Below are 16,943 nucleotides of genomic sequence, written 5' to 3' on the forward strand. Positions count from 1 at the left end.
CACCAACACAGTATAAACATGCTAGTGTCCAACAAAAATCGCAGTTGTGGGATAAAGAAGGCACCAAGGGTCAAGCTACATGTGACTGACAGCTGTGTGTAACTGTTGCCTTGTCTGCAGCTGTGGGAGGTTGTAGTCTGGAGCAATGGGTGGTGGGAAGGTGCTTAACCCTTTCTCTTGAGTGATCTGCCTATTCTCAATTCTCAGTTGCTCCAGCCATGAACAGCTTTTATCCCAGCAAGAAGTTAACAGTGGTCTTGAAGGAAGCACTGTGTTGGCCTGGGCAGAATTGAAGTCCACTTTAAATGCACACTTAAATGGATTGATATGTTAGATGGAAACTGATATGTACAACATTCTACTAACTGCCCTTCCTGGTTTTTGTCATCAGGAGGCAAAAATTTTGTGATCCAGAGAGTAAAGATTTTCCTACTTTTGACTTGCATGGATGCCTCTATTCGCATGCTCACTGGCTGTGGTAACTCCCAGCCTGAAATCCATTCCTGTCTAGAGCTGGGCTCAAACTAGCTCATTCTGGCATGTAAGTGGTATGAAAAAAATAAATAAATAAACAACCATCAATAACAACGATCTGTTTCTGTGAAACAGAATTGACCCAGGATGTTTAAACATGTCAGTTTTTCTGTGGAACTGCTGGTTGAGCAGCACCAATCCTACCATCAAATATCTGCCTAGAAGCACCCTATCTCTTGATGGTACTTTGCAGGATAGAAAATAATGTGCGCAACCATCCTATATTATTTATACACGTTGTTGACAAGACCGTCAACGCAAAACACAGCAGCGTGGTCGGTCCCTTTCCCCCCACGATGTCCTTAACATGGCCGGGAGCCACTCCTAACCCCCCCCCCCGCCGCCCCCGAGGCTGAAGCATATTTGGAGGCGCCGGGCACGAAGAGGGACCCGCTCGGCACCACCGCAACGGCTGCGCTGCCAGCAAAGCACCTGCCAGGTGCAGCGCGCGACCTCCGCCCCTTCTTTCCCCCCGCCGCGCGCGCCTAGGCTTAAAACGCGACTTTCTCCAGCCGCCGCGCCTCCCGGAAATCCCGCCTTAGCTCTGCGGAAGTGAAGCGGAATCCGGAGGGCGGCGGGGTGGCAATCATGCCGGGCAAGATGGCGGCGCCCACGGAACCGTGTTGAGGGGAACGAAGGGCAGGGCGGGCACCGAGTCCCGCTCTCTGCCCTTCCTAAGCCGCGCACCGCCTTGGGCTCCCGCAGGTACCAAAGAGAAGTTTTTGTTTGGGGGGGGGACCTCGGAGAGCTCTTGCCCCTTCCGTCGGGGCAGGAGAGGAGAGGGGAGGACGGGGACTCTGAGGTGCCAAAATCAGGCGAGATGGGGCAACGCCGCAGCCTTTTCAGAAGGTGCCAGGAGAAGTAATGTCTCTCTCCTCCCGGCTTCTCTGCCTGTCGCCTCTCCTCTTTGCAATACTGCTTCTGCTCCCGTGTGTTCGGAAGGGCGACTCTAGGTCATAGGAACCTGCCTTGCCCCGTGTCAGACCGTTGCACCGCTTACTAAATGTTATGTGCGGTGCCTGTCAGTGGCTCTCCAGGATTTCAGGCAAGGTCTTTCCTTATCCCTACCTGAGCATCTCAATCTGGGACCTTCTCAGTGCCGGATTTATGTATAAGCTAAACAAGCTATAGCTTAGGGCCCCACTCTCTTAGGGGCCCCCGAAAAATTAAAGAAAAAAACACCTGGGTGTACATTTCCAAAATAAAAGATAACAAACAAAATAAAAGCTACATACAGCAACAGTGTTTTGTGTTGTGCACGCTCCTATGATGTAAGTAATGGGCTCCCCCTGCTAGCCTGCTCTCTAAAATATCACTGGTTTGCTCATTTCTGTATATAGGGTGCCTACATTCTGCATGTGCAACTGGCTTTAGGTACCTATTAGGTCCATAAATTACCATTTAGTATATATTCAAAACAAAAAACAGTGACAATTTGTTGTTGACAAAGGACAGCTGGACATATAAAGGGCGCCATTGCCTTCAGTAGCTTAGGGCCTCATCAAACCTAAATCCGGCTTTTCCTAACCTAAATATTGCTTTTCCTAAATGGAAGGGGTTTCCTTTATGGGACCCAAGGCATGTATGCTTGACTACTGAGCTGAAGTCGGTGTCAGTTTTAAATTATAAGCCTGTGATAACTCTTCTGTGTAAATGTACACAGGTGGTGCTAAATAAATCAATAGCTAAATAGCTAAAATAGCTTAAATGTTCTCTTCTGCTGTGTTTCCTAATACAGTAGTAGTAGTGGTAATAATAATAATAATAATTAATAATAATAATAATATCTTTATACCACACCCATCTGGCTGAGTTGCCCCATCCACTCTGGGTGGCTTCCAACACATATAAAAACATAATGAAACGTTAAACATTAAAAACTTCCCAATACAGGGCTGCCTTCAATAAAAAGTGCAACTTGCTAAAAAGCATAGCTTGCAGGGGTTTTTGTTATTATAGGCAAGGTGATAAAAATATTTTTCTGCTTTCCCACTCTTCCATTTTTTTCCTCTACTATCTTAGTTGAACAAAAAGAAAAGATGGTAGCAAGGATACACAGCTGTATGTTTTAAGGCTTATGTTTAGTGGGAGGTGAAGACTAAAGGGCTGTGTCTAAGGTCTCAAGAAGGATTTTGGAGGGGTTTGGCAGAATGGAGAGCCACACCATCCCTTAAAGTTCTGGAAGACACAAAGGGTGGATCGTTTTGAGGGAGCTGAGATCCTTTGGATGGTTTGTGGTGATGGAACAACAGGTGTAAATGTTAGTGTCAGAGATTTCTTGGGGTTGTTGTTGTTGTTGTTTAGTCGTTTAGTCATGTCCGACTCTTCATGACCCCATGGACCATAGCACGCCAGGCACTCCTGTCTTGCACTGCCTCCCGCAGTTTGGTCAAACTCATGTTCGTAGCTTCGAGAACACTGTCCAACCATCTCGTCCTCTGTTGTCCCCTTCTCCTAGTGCCCTCAATCTTTCCCAACATCAGGGTCTTTTCCAGGGAGTCTTCTCTTCTCATGACGTGGCCAAAGTATTGGAGCCTCAGCTTCACGATCTGTCCTTCCAGTGAGTTCTTGGGATATGAAAATGCAAGATTAACAGGGTACAGTCATGGAGGATTTGAAAGAAAGATTTGTGTGGATCTGAGAGTAGATAAGACATTGGCAGTGGATGTTGTTCAGTGGTAGAGAACATCCTTTGTATTACAGAATGCCCTTAGTTCAGTCCCTGGCATAGTTGGTTAAACCACACTGGGAATTGTAGCTGTTTGAGAGGAAGAGGGGTCTTCTAACAGCTCTCATATGGTTTGATTCTGGTATAAGCCAGTTTCCTATTTTCCTTAAGGAGGTGTGTTATGTGGAGGTAAATGAAAATGTTGGCAGAGTTCTACACAGAAATATGGCAATGAAGAAAGCTTCAGGCACTTAGACTTACTAGTGTCTCTTTTTCAGGGCTGTAGTTAATGTGATGGGGAGAAGTGGACTTCAGTTCTCTAAGTGAATTCCCTGATGCACTGGTTAAAAATGTCAAGAAAAGGGCAATTTGGTAGGATGCTGCACACCTTCCTTACTGACTTTTCCCCTTTGGCCTCATGTGTTTCTTTAAAATACACTGATTCAGTTGCTTAGTGTGACTTGCAACAATTAAAAACAACACCACCCCCTACAATAAAAGTTTAAACAACAGAATAAAAATGGAAACAGGTTCAGCAGATAACTACAGTACTGTACCTAAAACCAGGGTTTCCGTGATGGAGAGAGAGAAAATGTTTTACTGTGTAGAAGTATTTAAATTTTCTCAACATTCTCCTTGTTCTCTCCTTTAAATGTGTATGTGGCTAAAAAAATTTTTCCCTTCTTCACCATGGATTTACAGTATGTTACTTTCTTTTCTACTCAAGATTTGTGTTCCTTTGAGAGAATATGCACTTTTTCTATTTAAAATAATGTGTTCTAATAGGTATACTTTATCTGAGTAACTTGTGCAAGCATACAAAAAAGCATGTTAAATAGGTAAATGAAATTGTTTGTTCCAGACATAGGAGCTACTTTTTAGTGAGCATTCAATGAAATTGTGATGTGTCGACTTGACGAACTGAAGCACGTACACCAGGCTCATAAACATTGCTTTAGTGTTTGCCTTTATTGTCATGAGACTTTTTACTATGACAATTAAAAATGAAGTTTTATGGTTGTCTTATATCATAGTTGTAGTTTTTAAGATCTGTAATAAACACACACATTGCAGCTGGTGCAAAAACCAGAAATGTTCTCCTGATGTGAATGTTCAACTCTGGTGCTATTTTAATGGGCAATACCTACTTTTAAGTAAATATACCATTTTGTTGATGCTTGTCTAGTTATAAACAGTTTTATAGCCAATGGCAGTAGCAGGAGTGGAAAAGATTAGCTTGATCGGTTGTTTGAAAGGAAACACTGAATGACTTCCCCTTGGATTTTGCAGGCATTATGTTGTTTTATGCTTTGTTTTCATTTGCATCTTTTCCTGCTGATGAAACTAAGAATCTGTACTAGTTTTCATTCTAATCTCTATTGTAAGTAAATTCAGACTTTCCCCCATTGCTTGTAGGACTTTTTCCAGCACCTTCAAGACAAAAGCCATGCAGCAAATGCCATGCAAGTTTGCTTGCCTCTTTAGAGTCACCAAAGAAAGAGGAGTTACATTTCAACAGTTAAATTTCATCAAGCGAATGGTAAGTTGGTGTAATACTGTGTAGTGCTACAAAAGGCAGCGAAAATCAAGACTGCATTCATTGTACTGTATAGATTTCTTGCATAATAGTATTCATTACTTACAAAGGGAAAACAAAGACTATTCCATGAAACTTCTTGAAAGGAAAATAAATAACTAATGTGATTAGAGCAGTGATGTGAGGTGAAGCTTTTTCTATAAATACACAGAATAGACCGATTCATACACAGAATAGACCGATCAAAATCAGTGCACTTAAATCCCCTGATTTCATTGTGTCTACTCTTGAGTTTGCTTTAGTTGCATATCAGCAACAAAGAACTTTCCTTGTTGAAACAGCATAAACAGTTTACAGCTCAAATTAAAACTACTCTCTAGCCCACAATAGCTCAAGAGAGGTTTTCATCTTTCTGTGTATTTGGGATAATGTGAAACTACGGTATGTATCCAAGCAATGTGGTAGAAACTAAAACTTTTGAGAATCTGAATTAAATTTGTAGATCCTTATATAGCTTCAGAGGCCCACAGAATCTATAATAAAAAGTAGTTTATTTTATTTTACAAAATTATATTGTTTTTTCAGTATGTAACACAGCATAGCAAAGCCCTCAGCCAGCGAGCGAAGTTGAAGTCAGAATCAACTGCACCTCCTTTCCTTGAAGGCCAGCATTCAGGTCAGGAAAAAACGGTTATCCATGAGGTCAGATCGGTTTCACCTCTTCTGCCACCTTCATTTGAGAAACCAGTTATTAATGAATCTGAAGCACTGAAGTCCACAGTAATCGCCGGAGGCACAGGAACTGTAGTAGGACCTGCATCCAAGGAAGAAAAACAATGGAAAGAGATGAAACTAGAGCTGGATGATTTACCAGGCATTTTAGCTCGTTTGTCCAAAATCAAACTTACAGGTAATACTGTTATTCTTTCAGAAGTATAGGTTATTGTGCTAGCTATATATATATAATAAAAACAAAAACATGATTATCCTATTCTTGTTGTAAAAGTAAGGGCTGCAAAGTTCAATGGCGTTACTCTAAAATATGCATGTTTGGGATGTGCTATGTAGCCAGGCTTTGAAAGGTGAGTGCAATCGAGGGTGACTCAATTGAGGGTTATGGAGACATGTACTGTACAGCAATTGTACTCTGATATGAGGAGTTCTTCCTTTATTACCTGTTTGAGCTGCCTTTTTTACATCCTGAGTTGGAGTGGAGCAGAGATTTCTATTTGTATGCTTGTACCTGGAATTGTCAAGCAGAGTGTGTTCAAGGGTTTAGAGAAGAAAGCAGAAAACCCAAGTTTAATATGCCCTTCCATCTTTGTGCAAGCAACAGATGGCTAAGTCCCCTTTCTCCAGTGTTCCCTTAAACAAAGTGATGTGGACAGAGAGAGAGAGAGAGAGTTCTATGCTCTGTGTTTTCTAGCATGAGTGGATTTATATACTGCTGCTGATGTGCAGTAATGGGCAGTTATATGGAGTGGGAGAAAGGGGAATTTTTTTTGGCTCTCTGCTGAGCTCTTTAAGAATGCATTAATTTTAAACACCTTTCTTGCTGGTTCATTATGTTTTATTTGTGAGTGGAATATGATTTGGGTGAGCATGTGACTAAATCCTGTTATTTAGTTATAAACCACTGCGTCATCAAGATATATAATAGTGGTTTACAATATAAAAACAAAAAACCGAACAATAAAATTATAAAATGTTAAAAAGAAATTAAAACTTCCCTGCCTGACCTTTGATGGTGCTCAATTTTTTTGCTCTTGCACCTGTTCTGGATAGGTATAACCAGGGTACTACAACATGGTACTATACCTGATGTTGGTGTAACTTTTGGCTGTGCAGGCCACAAGGGAACTTAGTCTGTATCCATTCCTTGTGCTGCCAGCACAAGTCATAACTTTCTTTTTGCAGTTTAACCTTGATTTAAACAAATCTAAAGTTTCAGTACCTTAAGCTGAGACTGTCTCAGGCCAAGTAATTGTGTAAGCAATCTATCTGTTAATACAAAATCAAAGCACTGTATCCAGTGGTCACACAAGTAGTTGGCAGCTCACTCAAGCAATCTTTCTCTTACTTGTTTCTCCTGCAAAACCTCTTTGGAAGGTTGGGAGGGCCTTGCTAAAGAGTATGTAAGAGGCTGAAGGGAAGTAATCACCTCAAATCAGGCAGGGAAGCTTGGCACAACCCAAAATAGGCATAAATGAGAGCCCATATTTGCAGCGGTTGTGTGGGTTGCATTTTAGAATTAAATATACTTGCTACACATAGTGGATGATGATTGTAGATGCTAATAATGTGCCTCACATGGGTCAAGGAGGCTATTACAATTTTAATTCATTGATTTATTAAAATTAAATACCGCCCTTCATCCAAAGATCACTGGGAAGTTTGCAACACACAAAAACAAAATGCACAACATAACAAAAACAGAAATAAATACACTCCCCCCCCCCAAACACCATTAAAAGGCCATATATTGTTTTAATAGCCAAATGCCTGGTTGAAGAGGAAGGTTTTTCCCTGGTGCCTAAGGACAAGTGAACATTCAAAAGAAGTAATTGTTTTGAAGCTTGGGAATATTATGTGTTCACTTTTTAGGAATTTGGATTATTTATACCAAATACTGTAAAGTCTGAATAGAGAATAAGCATTAGCTTATATTTTGCTTCATTGATAGAATGCTTCTTTATTTAATTGAGTTACTGAGAGCAGAAATTAGTTCTTAAACATTTAAATCTCCTAGACGTTTTAATAAAAAACTCATTATCTTATTTGGTTCCCTAATACTGGGTACAAAACGTTTGGTTTTCTAGGCTACTCTAATTTTAGTTGTTGTTCTCCTACCAATATAGTACTCCTAGACTTTGCAGTCGTGCACATTACACCAAAGGTATTCCGTAGATTTTCCAGATTCTTGATAGGTACTATATTGTAGTTTCATATCAATTTATTTTTCTTGATGTACAGAGGAAGTAAAATAAAGAGCTCACACTTCCACCTCTCTTCCTCCAAAAGTTCCCTGATATAAAATAGCATCACAATCTGCTTTATTTTTAGGGCTCCTGCTTAGTTTCTGCAAGACGTGTTACGAACATTTGTTTCAAATTACTGTTAAATGCAAGAATGCTTTAAGTACTTAGCCTCTTTTTAATGTTCATGCTGTAACCTCTAATGAAACATATATAACTACTCCAAACAAATCTAGGCTTACTAAGTAAACAAATTGGTGAGTCTCCTACCACTAGCATTACTCTTATATTTAGTGTTTCAGTGAACAAAGTGTGAGAATGTAAGGAGAAAAACATTCATGCCAAGCATTTTAGGAGAATGGTAGCTTTCCTTGGGGAAATATTAAAACCTGCAGTAATATGATCAAATTCCTCCCCCACAAATTAAATAAGAAACACACCTTTTCCTCCAACTTAGTTTTAGCATAGAAGTTCTGAAGAGTAGGGATTTCATTTTAAAAGCTCAAATGAAAAAGGCTGGGATTAAAATTTAATTTTCTATATTTTAAATGTTCTAAGAGTTTGGGTTTTTATTTTATTGCAGCTATTGGAAAGTCATAAGCAACCTTGAGATGGGCATATATGGATTTTTTTTAGTGTATATGACAAAGTAGTAGAATGCGAGTATGTTTTTTTGATATTTTTTTCATATTTAACTTTAGCTGTCAGTGTGCAATCTGCAGAGTCTGTTCCTTTAAAGTTTGGAGTCAATGGGAAAGGTGTAACCACTTTTACATCTAGACGTAGCTGCTTTTTGCAGGTATTGGCTGTGTGACCAAGTTCCCCAAGTACTCCTGAAGTTGCCACCCATTAGCTGATGGGTGGTGACTTCAGTCCTCCTTGCTGCACGGATCAACTTCCTCAAGGGGAACCTGATTGCACAGGCAATCCAGCAATGTCTCTAGCTGCCCCACCCTATCCTTAGGGTATGGATAGGTACATATGGAAGAATGCATTCCATTAGCGAGTTCTCAAGCTGTTTAAGATGTCATGGGCCAAAACCAGGACCTTTACCTGGGCTCAGCAATGAAGCTAATGCACTTAAGATAGGACTGAGAAAGAATTAAAGAATTCTGAACCAATGATTTTGTTTTGAATACAATAACTGAACTGAGATCACAGTTCTTCATACAAAATTAACTTCTGCCCCAACTCCAATTTTCATTTGAGCGGTAAAATGTAGGGTTTGGTGGGAAGAGTCATTTTGTTGCTATCGAACAACCATGTTAGATATTTGAAATCTTTGCTGATCTACTTCAAATCACCCAGAGTTTTACCTCCCCACCCACCCTACTTTATAGTAGGCAGCTCTAAAAGTTATAAAGGCATACATAGATGAAGGTCTCTAGGTCTGAATTTGAGGCATACACTTAAAGCTTGCTTTAGCCAAGGCCCTGATTATGCACTTGACAGCATAAACTTTGTTTTATGAGTGTGAGATACTGGGCAAGCTTACAGAAATATCTTTTCCAGTTGGATAAATGAGAATGTAGTGCAGCTGCTTTTAATGAGATCCTGATAAGTCGCAATGAAATGACTGCCTGAAATTAATCTGGAGAAATCAATGGAGACTTTAATTAGAACACTGGCTACAGTATGTTAGAACTTCTTTGAGGGTCATTGTAATGATAATGCCATACAGACAGCTCCCCCTCCCCCCTTCTATAAATGAACTGGTGTTTTGTTAAAATAAATAGATTTTTGAGTATTCGCTCTGATAAATTTAATTAAAACTTCTTGTCAGAATTTAAAGGAAGGCATTTACCTTTACTAATGGAAACCCAGTGATTCTGACAAAACTCAAATAGGAAGGGAGCAAAATATGTCATTTGTGATTTTTTTTTTCTGGCACCACTGTTGGTTTACCTCTCCACCTCCATCTTTCCTTTATTTAATTTCAGCCTTAATTTTTTCATTATGTTGTTTTTTAACTGTCATTAGGCTAGAAGGGTAGAAGAGAGAGCTGAGTAGTGTGATAGTGATTGCACATGTGACTTTAGCTTCCTGGTTATGGGAATATGCCTAGTTGCTTGGTGGAAATTGATACTCACCCTAGGCGTGTTGCTAAAGGTCACATGCAGAGAGCATACTACTATGTGCCAACATAGGAACACACCCTCATATTTGATAGCAGGAGCAGCTTCTTCTATTTCCCCTGTTTTAATCACGTGGCGGGGGGAGAACACTGTTATCATGGCAGTATTATCAAAAAGAGTAAGGATGACTCAGAGCTGGAAAAACTCAAAGTTGTCTGTGATGAAGTTGTCTTTATAACATTGTAATTGATATGTAGTGGTTCCAGCTACAAAACTGTAAGTGATCTATTTTATTAACATGTTGGTACTAAAGTGTGTGTTTGCATTACAGCCCTGGTTGTAAGTACTGCCTCAGCTGGATTTGCAATGGCACCTGTACCGTTTGACCTAACTTGTTTCCTGCTTGCCTCCCTTGGCACAGGCCTATCGTCCTGCGCTGCTAATTCCATCAACCAGGTTAGTGCTACATCATTACCTTGTCTTCACAGCTCAGTGCCATGAATACACAAAGTTACTCATTTTTGAAACTCCTGTGTGATGATAGACAAAAATATTAACATCAAGCATAACATGTTTATTTGGGAATACAGTGGTACCTCAGTTTATGAACACAATTGGTTCCGGAAGTCTGTTCATAAACTGAAGCGTTCATAAACTGAAGCGAACTTTCCCATTGAAAGTAATGGAAAGTGGATTAATCTGTTCCAGACAGTCCACGGAGTACTTAAACTGAAGCGTTCATAAACTGAATCGAACTTTCCCATTGAAAGTAATGGAAAGTGGATTAATCCGTTCCAGACGGGTCCGCGGAGTACTTAAACTGAAGCGTTCATAAACTGAAGCATGGGTGTAATTGGTTCCGGAAGTCTGTTCATAAACTGAAGTGTTCATAAACTGAAGCGAACTTTCCCATTGAAAGTAATGGAAAATGAATTAATCTGTTCCAGATGGGTCTGTGGCGTTCGTAAACCGAAAATTCATAAACCGAGGTGTTCATAAACCGAGGTTCCACTGTACTAGTTAAGACAGCATTTAAAGCCTTGTCAAAGTGGTGCTACTTTTGATGGTATAAAAGCGGCTGTAGGGGTGCAAGCAGTTTTTTCTGGCTCCCAAAGACTCCACCTGTTTTGGCAGCAGTAGTTAAAATAAACACAATAGACACAGTGCTGGGTTGGGGGGGGGGGGACTGAGGAAAATTCAGGTGTACATTCTTGAAACTGGTTTATTGTTATATGAAGAAGGTGCTTCTTCTGCCATATAATGGGAGGGAATTTCAAAGGGTAGGTGCTGCCATGCTAAAGGTTCAATTCTGACATCGTGTGGAATGGACCTTTGGATAGGTTTGTATCAGCTGGAAGCCCTCCTGCAGAATATAGTGGTCAGCTGGGTATGTAGGGGATGAAGTTATCTTTTTGGTACCCTGTTCTCATTCTGCATAAGGCTTTTTATTAGCGCATAGCCAGCAGTGGTCAGGCTATCCCGATACACAAATGGCTGGAGCTGTCTTACCAAACCAAGCTGGTAAAATGCACTCCTAGCCACCAAGGCCTCTAGTGACAGATATCAATCCAGAAGCGCTCCCAGATTATGAGCCTACTCTTTCAGTAAGAGCACGACCCCATCCAAAGCAAGGAGTGGACTAATTTTCTGGACTCAGGAACTACCTACCCACAGCAAGTCCATCTTTAGAGGTTGTCATTCAACCACTGAATCCAAGCACTGGTCCAGGGCTTGCATGGCCTCTCCTGATTCAAATGTTACAGAGAAATAGAACTGGCTTTTAGTACTAGTAATACCGTATATACTGGCGTATTAGACGGCTTTTGAACCCAGGAAATTTTTTTCAAAAGTTGGGGGCCCGTCTTATACGCCGGGTCCAAGAATCTGCAGTCACCGCATACGGTGGGGGGAGCTCAAAAACGGCCGCATCCCCACTGTATGCAGTGACCATATGAACGCAAAGAAGCGCGCTCGGGAGGGGGCTGCTCCCCGCCAGGGAGAATGGCTCCCTCGTGGCTTTGTGACCTGGATCAGCGCAGAGATACAGTTTTGTGTATTTCATTGGTGTCAAGCTGCTGCCTCTTCTCTTTTTGTCAGCGCAAAGCAAAGGGATCTCTCCGTCTCTCTCTCTCTCCGCTCTCTCTTTCACTGCTGCTCAGCGTCTTTCGCTGGCTGTGTGAGCCTCCGATGTCTCTGCCCCTCTATCGCTATCCTCTCTGTGGTTTCTCTCCCTCTCCCTGGCTTCTATTCCCCTTTTGCTCACTGAGCCAGCCTCGTTGTCTCTCTCTCCGCTCTCTCTTTCACTGCTGCTCAGCGTCTTTCGCTGGCTGTGTGAGCCTCCGATGTCTCTGCCCCTCTATCGCTATCCTCTCTATGGTTTCTCCCCCCCTTTTGCTGTCTCTGCCTCCCTCTCCCTCTCCCTCTCCCTCCTTTTGATCGATGTCTCTGCTTCTCTATCTCTCCTCTCTCTGGCTTCTTTCCCCCTCTCAATAACTAAGCAAACAAACAAACCACCATTTCCCCGGCTGCAGACTTGAGTGCTGGAGAAGACAGCCTCCCCTCCCCGCCAAAAAAGGGCTGGAGTACATCCCAAATTCTATATTTTAACTTGAAAAGTAAGGGGTCGTCTTATACGCCCAGTCGCCTTATACGCCAGCATATACGGTACTACTAATGTGTATAGGGCAGAGTTCACAGAGCCTTTACAGTGGTACCTCCAGTTACGAACTTAATTCGTTCCGGAGGTCCATTCTTAAGCCGAAACCGTTCATAACCTGAGGCGCGCTTTCGCTAATGCCGTCTCCTGCTGCTGCGCTGCTGGCATGCGACTTCCGCTCTCATCCCGGGGCAAAGTTCGCAACTGGGAGCATCTACTTCTGGGTTAGCGGAGCTCGTAACCCGAAGTGTTCACAAGGAGGATGGGACATAACATGAGGTTCCACTGTATAGTTTTTAAAAAGATATATATTTCTTAGTTTACAAAAGTATGTGCAATGTCTCTTTTTTCCAGTTGCATTTTCTACAGATCAGTTTCATTTGTTGTGAGACATTAGTGTTACATTAGGAAGAAAAGGGGGAAAGAGGTGGAGGGGGGGAATGGTGACTGGGGTTGGGTCGGGTGGCGATGCTTCTACAGTATTCTAGTGTATGTGAGCCTTTATAGTTTTTGTGCTTTCCCTCAAAATATACCTGTGGAGTAGGTTACTGGTTGTTACTGAGGCTGAGCGACAGGTTGCTTTCATGTGATGCCGGCATCACAGAAGAGCCAAACTACATATGGCATAATATCAGCATTTGCAAGTATGGTGATGCAGTATAGTGCAGGAGGACCTTCTTGCAACAAGGCAGGTGGAGGCAACATCACTGAACAAGTGACAAATACAAAGTTGTAGAGTTGGAAGAGACACTGAGCACCATCTAGTCCAACCCCCTGCCCCACAGTTGTCCCATACAAGGATCGAACCTGCAACCTTGGCATTATCGGTACCATGCTCTAGCAAGCTGAGCTCCACCAAAGTCTTGAACAAAAGGCTTGTTGAGCTACACAATGTGTATATGTGTACTATAATGCACCACCCTCAAGTCCTTGGAGGGGTAGAATAGGAAAGAAATCCCAATGATTAATTGCCCATTTCTGTTTTATTAAACAAGTAGGAAAATAAAATGGAAATCCCACCCTGTGATGTGATCCTGGAGGCAAATTATGTTTTCCTCAGTCTCAGTTGCTTTTCTTAACCTGCTTTTAGTTTAGTTCAATACCCATTTTAGGGTTGTAAACCTATTTTCTGATCTCCTTATGAAAACTGAAAATCAAGCTTTTGTAGTGTCAGATCTTTATGTGGAAAGAATTTCTTTTTTTGGAGTTCAGAGATTGATTTATGGCACTGCCATGCAGATAAAACGTGTAGTGTTGTTTACAACAAACCGTACAACATTGAAATATTGAAAGATTGCATGTTCCTCTTAGAAGTCAATTGCATTCTTCTGAGACTGTGGAATGGTTCAAAGTGGGAGAAGATTGTAAAGATGAAAGCAGGATGTTTAAAATGGTTTGAATTTAGTAGCTGAAAGATAAACTGCCATGGTTAGGGTTTGAGTGATTGTACCTTGAAAAAGAAGCAGATGGAATTGCATATCTTGTATTGAACTTCTAAAACGTACAGTGGAAATTAAAGAAAACAACACACAGGGAAAGAGAACAAATCAAAAGTGATGATGTTATACTATCCCCTTCTGATTTGTGGGGGGCAGGAGGGGAATGTTTTCCTCAGATAATTGTATTGCACATCTGCAATAGCTGTACTTCTGGCATTTGATGTAAAATACTTGCTAATTTTTGTTTTCATAAACATTCCTTAAAATTAATAAAGAAAAGCCAGGAGATGGGTGGTTGTGCCAAGTGTAGCCTAGCCTAGCTCACCACGCACTGGCAGCACAAAAATGCATTGCACCTGGGCTTCCCTTTGAGGACCAGGGCTTTTTTTCAGCTGGAACTCACTGGAACGGAGTTCTAGCACCTCTTAGTTGTGTTCTGGCAGGTCTGTATTGTTGTGGTCCTGTACCCCTGCGTGACGCTCAGGGCTGCGCAACAGGGGCGGTGGGTGGCAGGGCAATTTCAGTGGTGCGATGGCGGTGTAGGTTGGTGGCAAAAGTTTTAAAAAATTCCCTGCGGCTTTGGGTCAAGCAGGTGCTCCTAAAGACAGCTCAACAAGTTTGGGTGGGTGCTCCCCCTAAAAAAAGGAGAGTTCTGGAACCTCTTTTTCTAGGGGGAAAAAAGCGCTGTTGAGGACCATTTGGAAACTACAATTAGTGCAAAACACAGCAACATATTTATTAGGCAGAATTTGATATTTGCCAGTTTTGAAACAATATCTCAGATTCCATTTCATTTATCACAGAGTGCTGGTTTTGATCTAGATGTAACCCTAGATGTAGGCTTCCACATTTTGATCACCATTACAACTCTAGTGAGCATGATGAGCCCCAGTTATACTCTAATCATGATGCTGCAGAGGTGAGCTGGGTTCTTCCTGGAGGTTGTGCAGCCATCCCCTTCTTAGTTCCAACTTTGGAAGGACAGCTGGAGATGGTTTGCTGAGACACCATACAGAGCCAAAATGACGCTTGTTCCGATTCCCTGCTCTGGAGCACATCCTTGGCCAAACTGGTAAGTTCCATGCATCTCTTTCCCACAGGAAAGGGTGGTGGTGGTGTTCTTGGCTGTTTATCCGTTTATCTGTTCAGTTTATTCTCAACTGCAGGTGACCAGGTTAGGAATGAATACCAGGATTTTAATATTTTGACATGTTGACTCTTCCTGAACTTCACCTAGTTGAATCTTAGAAAGACAAAGGGAGGCTATTCAGTTAGTGGTGCTTGTTCTTGGTTTTGCCTCTGGCCACCTGCCAGACCAGAGAGAAAGAGATCTGTGTTATGTGGGCGCATGGTGTGGTTTTAGTTTCCTGTGGGAGGGGTTCCAGCAAAGCAAGAAACCAGTGAAAACTGATGGGGCTTCCTGTTGGTTACAAGCCTTATCAGTCCATACCGGCTGGAGTGTTGGAATGCACAGTCCACACAGCTAACCACATTGTATTAATTAGGAGGGAGCAGGTCAGCTCACTGCCTTCTGACTTCAACAGAACGTGGAAGGAGCATGTTCTTCACTGCCTTTACTTCCTTTGGAAGGGGGAAAAAACTTTAAGACAAGGTTTGAACAACCACAAACATCTGAATACTGGATTCATTTAGTTTAGATAAACTCTTCTGTGAGAGTCTGAACAATGTGCTGTCACTCACACACACACACAGACAGACAGACACACAGACACACACACACACACACATGGAGGAAGTGCTTTTTCTCCTGTGTATGGCATGGTGAGACAACTTGTAGCTGCCTGGAATTTTTTGAAATTGATAGAGAATGGAGAGCCAATGCGCTTGACTTCTGTATAGTTCATTTGAGATTAACACCTGATGCATCTCTGTCTGTCTTTCTCTGAAGTTTCCTTTTGTTTTGACTGAGCAGACAGCCTGCAGCAGGCAGCGCTTCCTTTCATCTTCCTCTGATGATCAAAAGATTGCCAAGTGGTGGTTATTAAAACCTGGTGTTTAAGCTCTGAAGTGCAAGGCTGTCAGTGTAGGAGGCAGCCAATGATGTAATTTACAGTATATAATAAATATAGGGGAAGTGCAACACTGGAAGTCTATCTCCGTGCTCAAAAATGTTCTGATATATGCTGCTTTGATATTTTAACTGCTTGGCAACCTTCATTAGTGGTTACTGTGAGGATCATAAGTTATGGCTAGTCCGATGATTCATAATTGTAACTCCGCTAAATCGGTGAGCATCAAGAAATCCGCAATACTGAAGACAAATGGTTTGACCAGTGATGGTATTATTTCATGAGCTGCGAAAATGATGAGCACTTAGAGACCGAACCTCCACAAGTACAATAAATTTTAAATGCAGAGATCATCTTTCTAAAGCATAAATTATTTGACCTGTGGCTGAAACTTGATAAAGGATCTTGGTAAGAATGTTATAAATTAGTGGGTGCCGTTGTTAGGAGAGTGTCTCAGATAATAAGCATAACCAATGGTGAATATGTAGCATAAGGAGATTGCAAAGGGAGGAGGGGAACCTTTGCAGGCATTTGTGTTGTGTGCATATATTATATTTTGAATTAAATGTCCTGGCAAGGGTGAAAAAATAGCTGTAGAAACAAACTAGAGAAAGTAACAAGTTATTTTCCTTTTCATAAATTGTTTCATTTAGTCATGCTTTATTTATAAATATGAAGCGTGTCAACGTGGAGCAACATTCATGCTGGTTCTTGGTCCCAAAGATCATCTTGTAATCCTGTGGCTCCGAGGTATACTTTGGAGACGTCATGGCTGCTAAGAGTTTTGAGTGTGTACTGGCAAACATTTCTGGTATGAGTTAGGGTGACAAAAAACCCCACTTACCTGCTTTATAACAAAGCAATGTATGCAACAGAGGTGTAAAGTAGGACTACATCATCTCTTTCTCCTATTTATATCAACACTGCTGTTTTAACATTGCTTGATAGTGTCTATATGCACAAAGGGAGATGCATTCCTATATAATTTTTAAAAAAACCAGGCTCTGACAACTCACTGCAGAGACCCTC

At 41.6% G+C, this 16,943-nt stretch overlaps 1 protein-coding gene across 2 annotated transcripts in view; it reads left to right on the plus strand.

The window, feature by feature from the left end:
- Positions 1 to 1,100: 1,100 nt before the first annotated feature.
- Positions 1,101 to 16,943, plus strand: part of COX10 (cytochrome c oxidase assembly factor heme A:farnesyltransferase COX10) — a 95,964-nt gene continuing 80,121 nt past the window's right edge. The window contains exons 1-4 of one of the 2 annotated variants that reach the window (XM_035104664.3): positions 1,101 to 1,239; positions 4,619 to 4,742; positions 5,325 to 5,649; positions 10,121 to 10,245. In XM_035104664.3, the coding sequence (XP_034960555.1) occupies positions 4,650 to 4,742; positions 5,325 to 5,649; positions 10,121 to 10,245 (543 nt within the window). In that variant the 5' untranslated portion in view covers positions 1,101 to 1,239; positions 4,619 to 4,649. Of the gene's footprint in view, positions 1,240 to 3,485; positions 3,575 to 4,618; positions 4,743 to 5,324; positions 5,650 to 10,120; positions 10,246 to 16,943 lie in introns of those variants that run through there. The other variant, XM_088661652.1, reaches the window with a different exon arrangement.

The sequence above is a fragment of the Zootoca vivipara genome, chromosome 2, assembly GCF_965207765.1.
Source record: "Zootoca vivipara chromosome 2, rZooViv2.hap1.1, whole genome shotgun sequence".
NCBI classification, from domain to species: domain Eukaryota; kingdom Metazoa; phylum Chordata; class Lepidosauria; order Squamata; family Lacertidae; genus Zootoca; species Zootoca vivipara.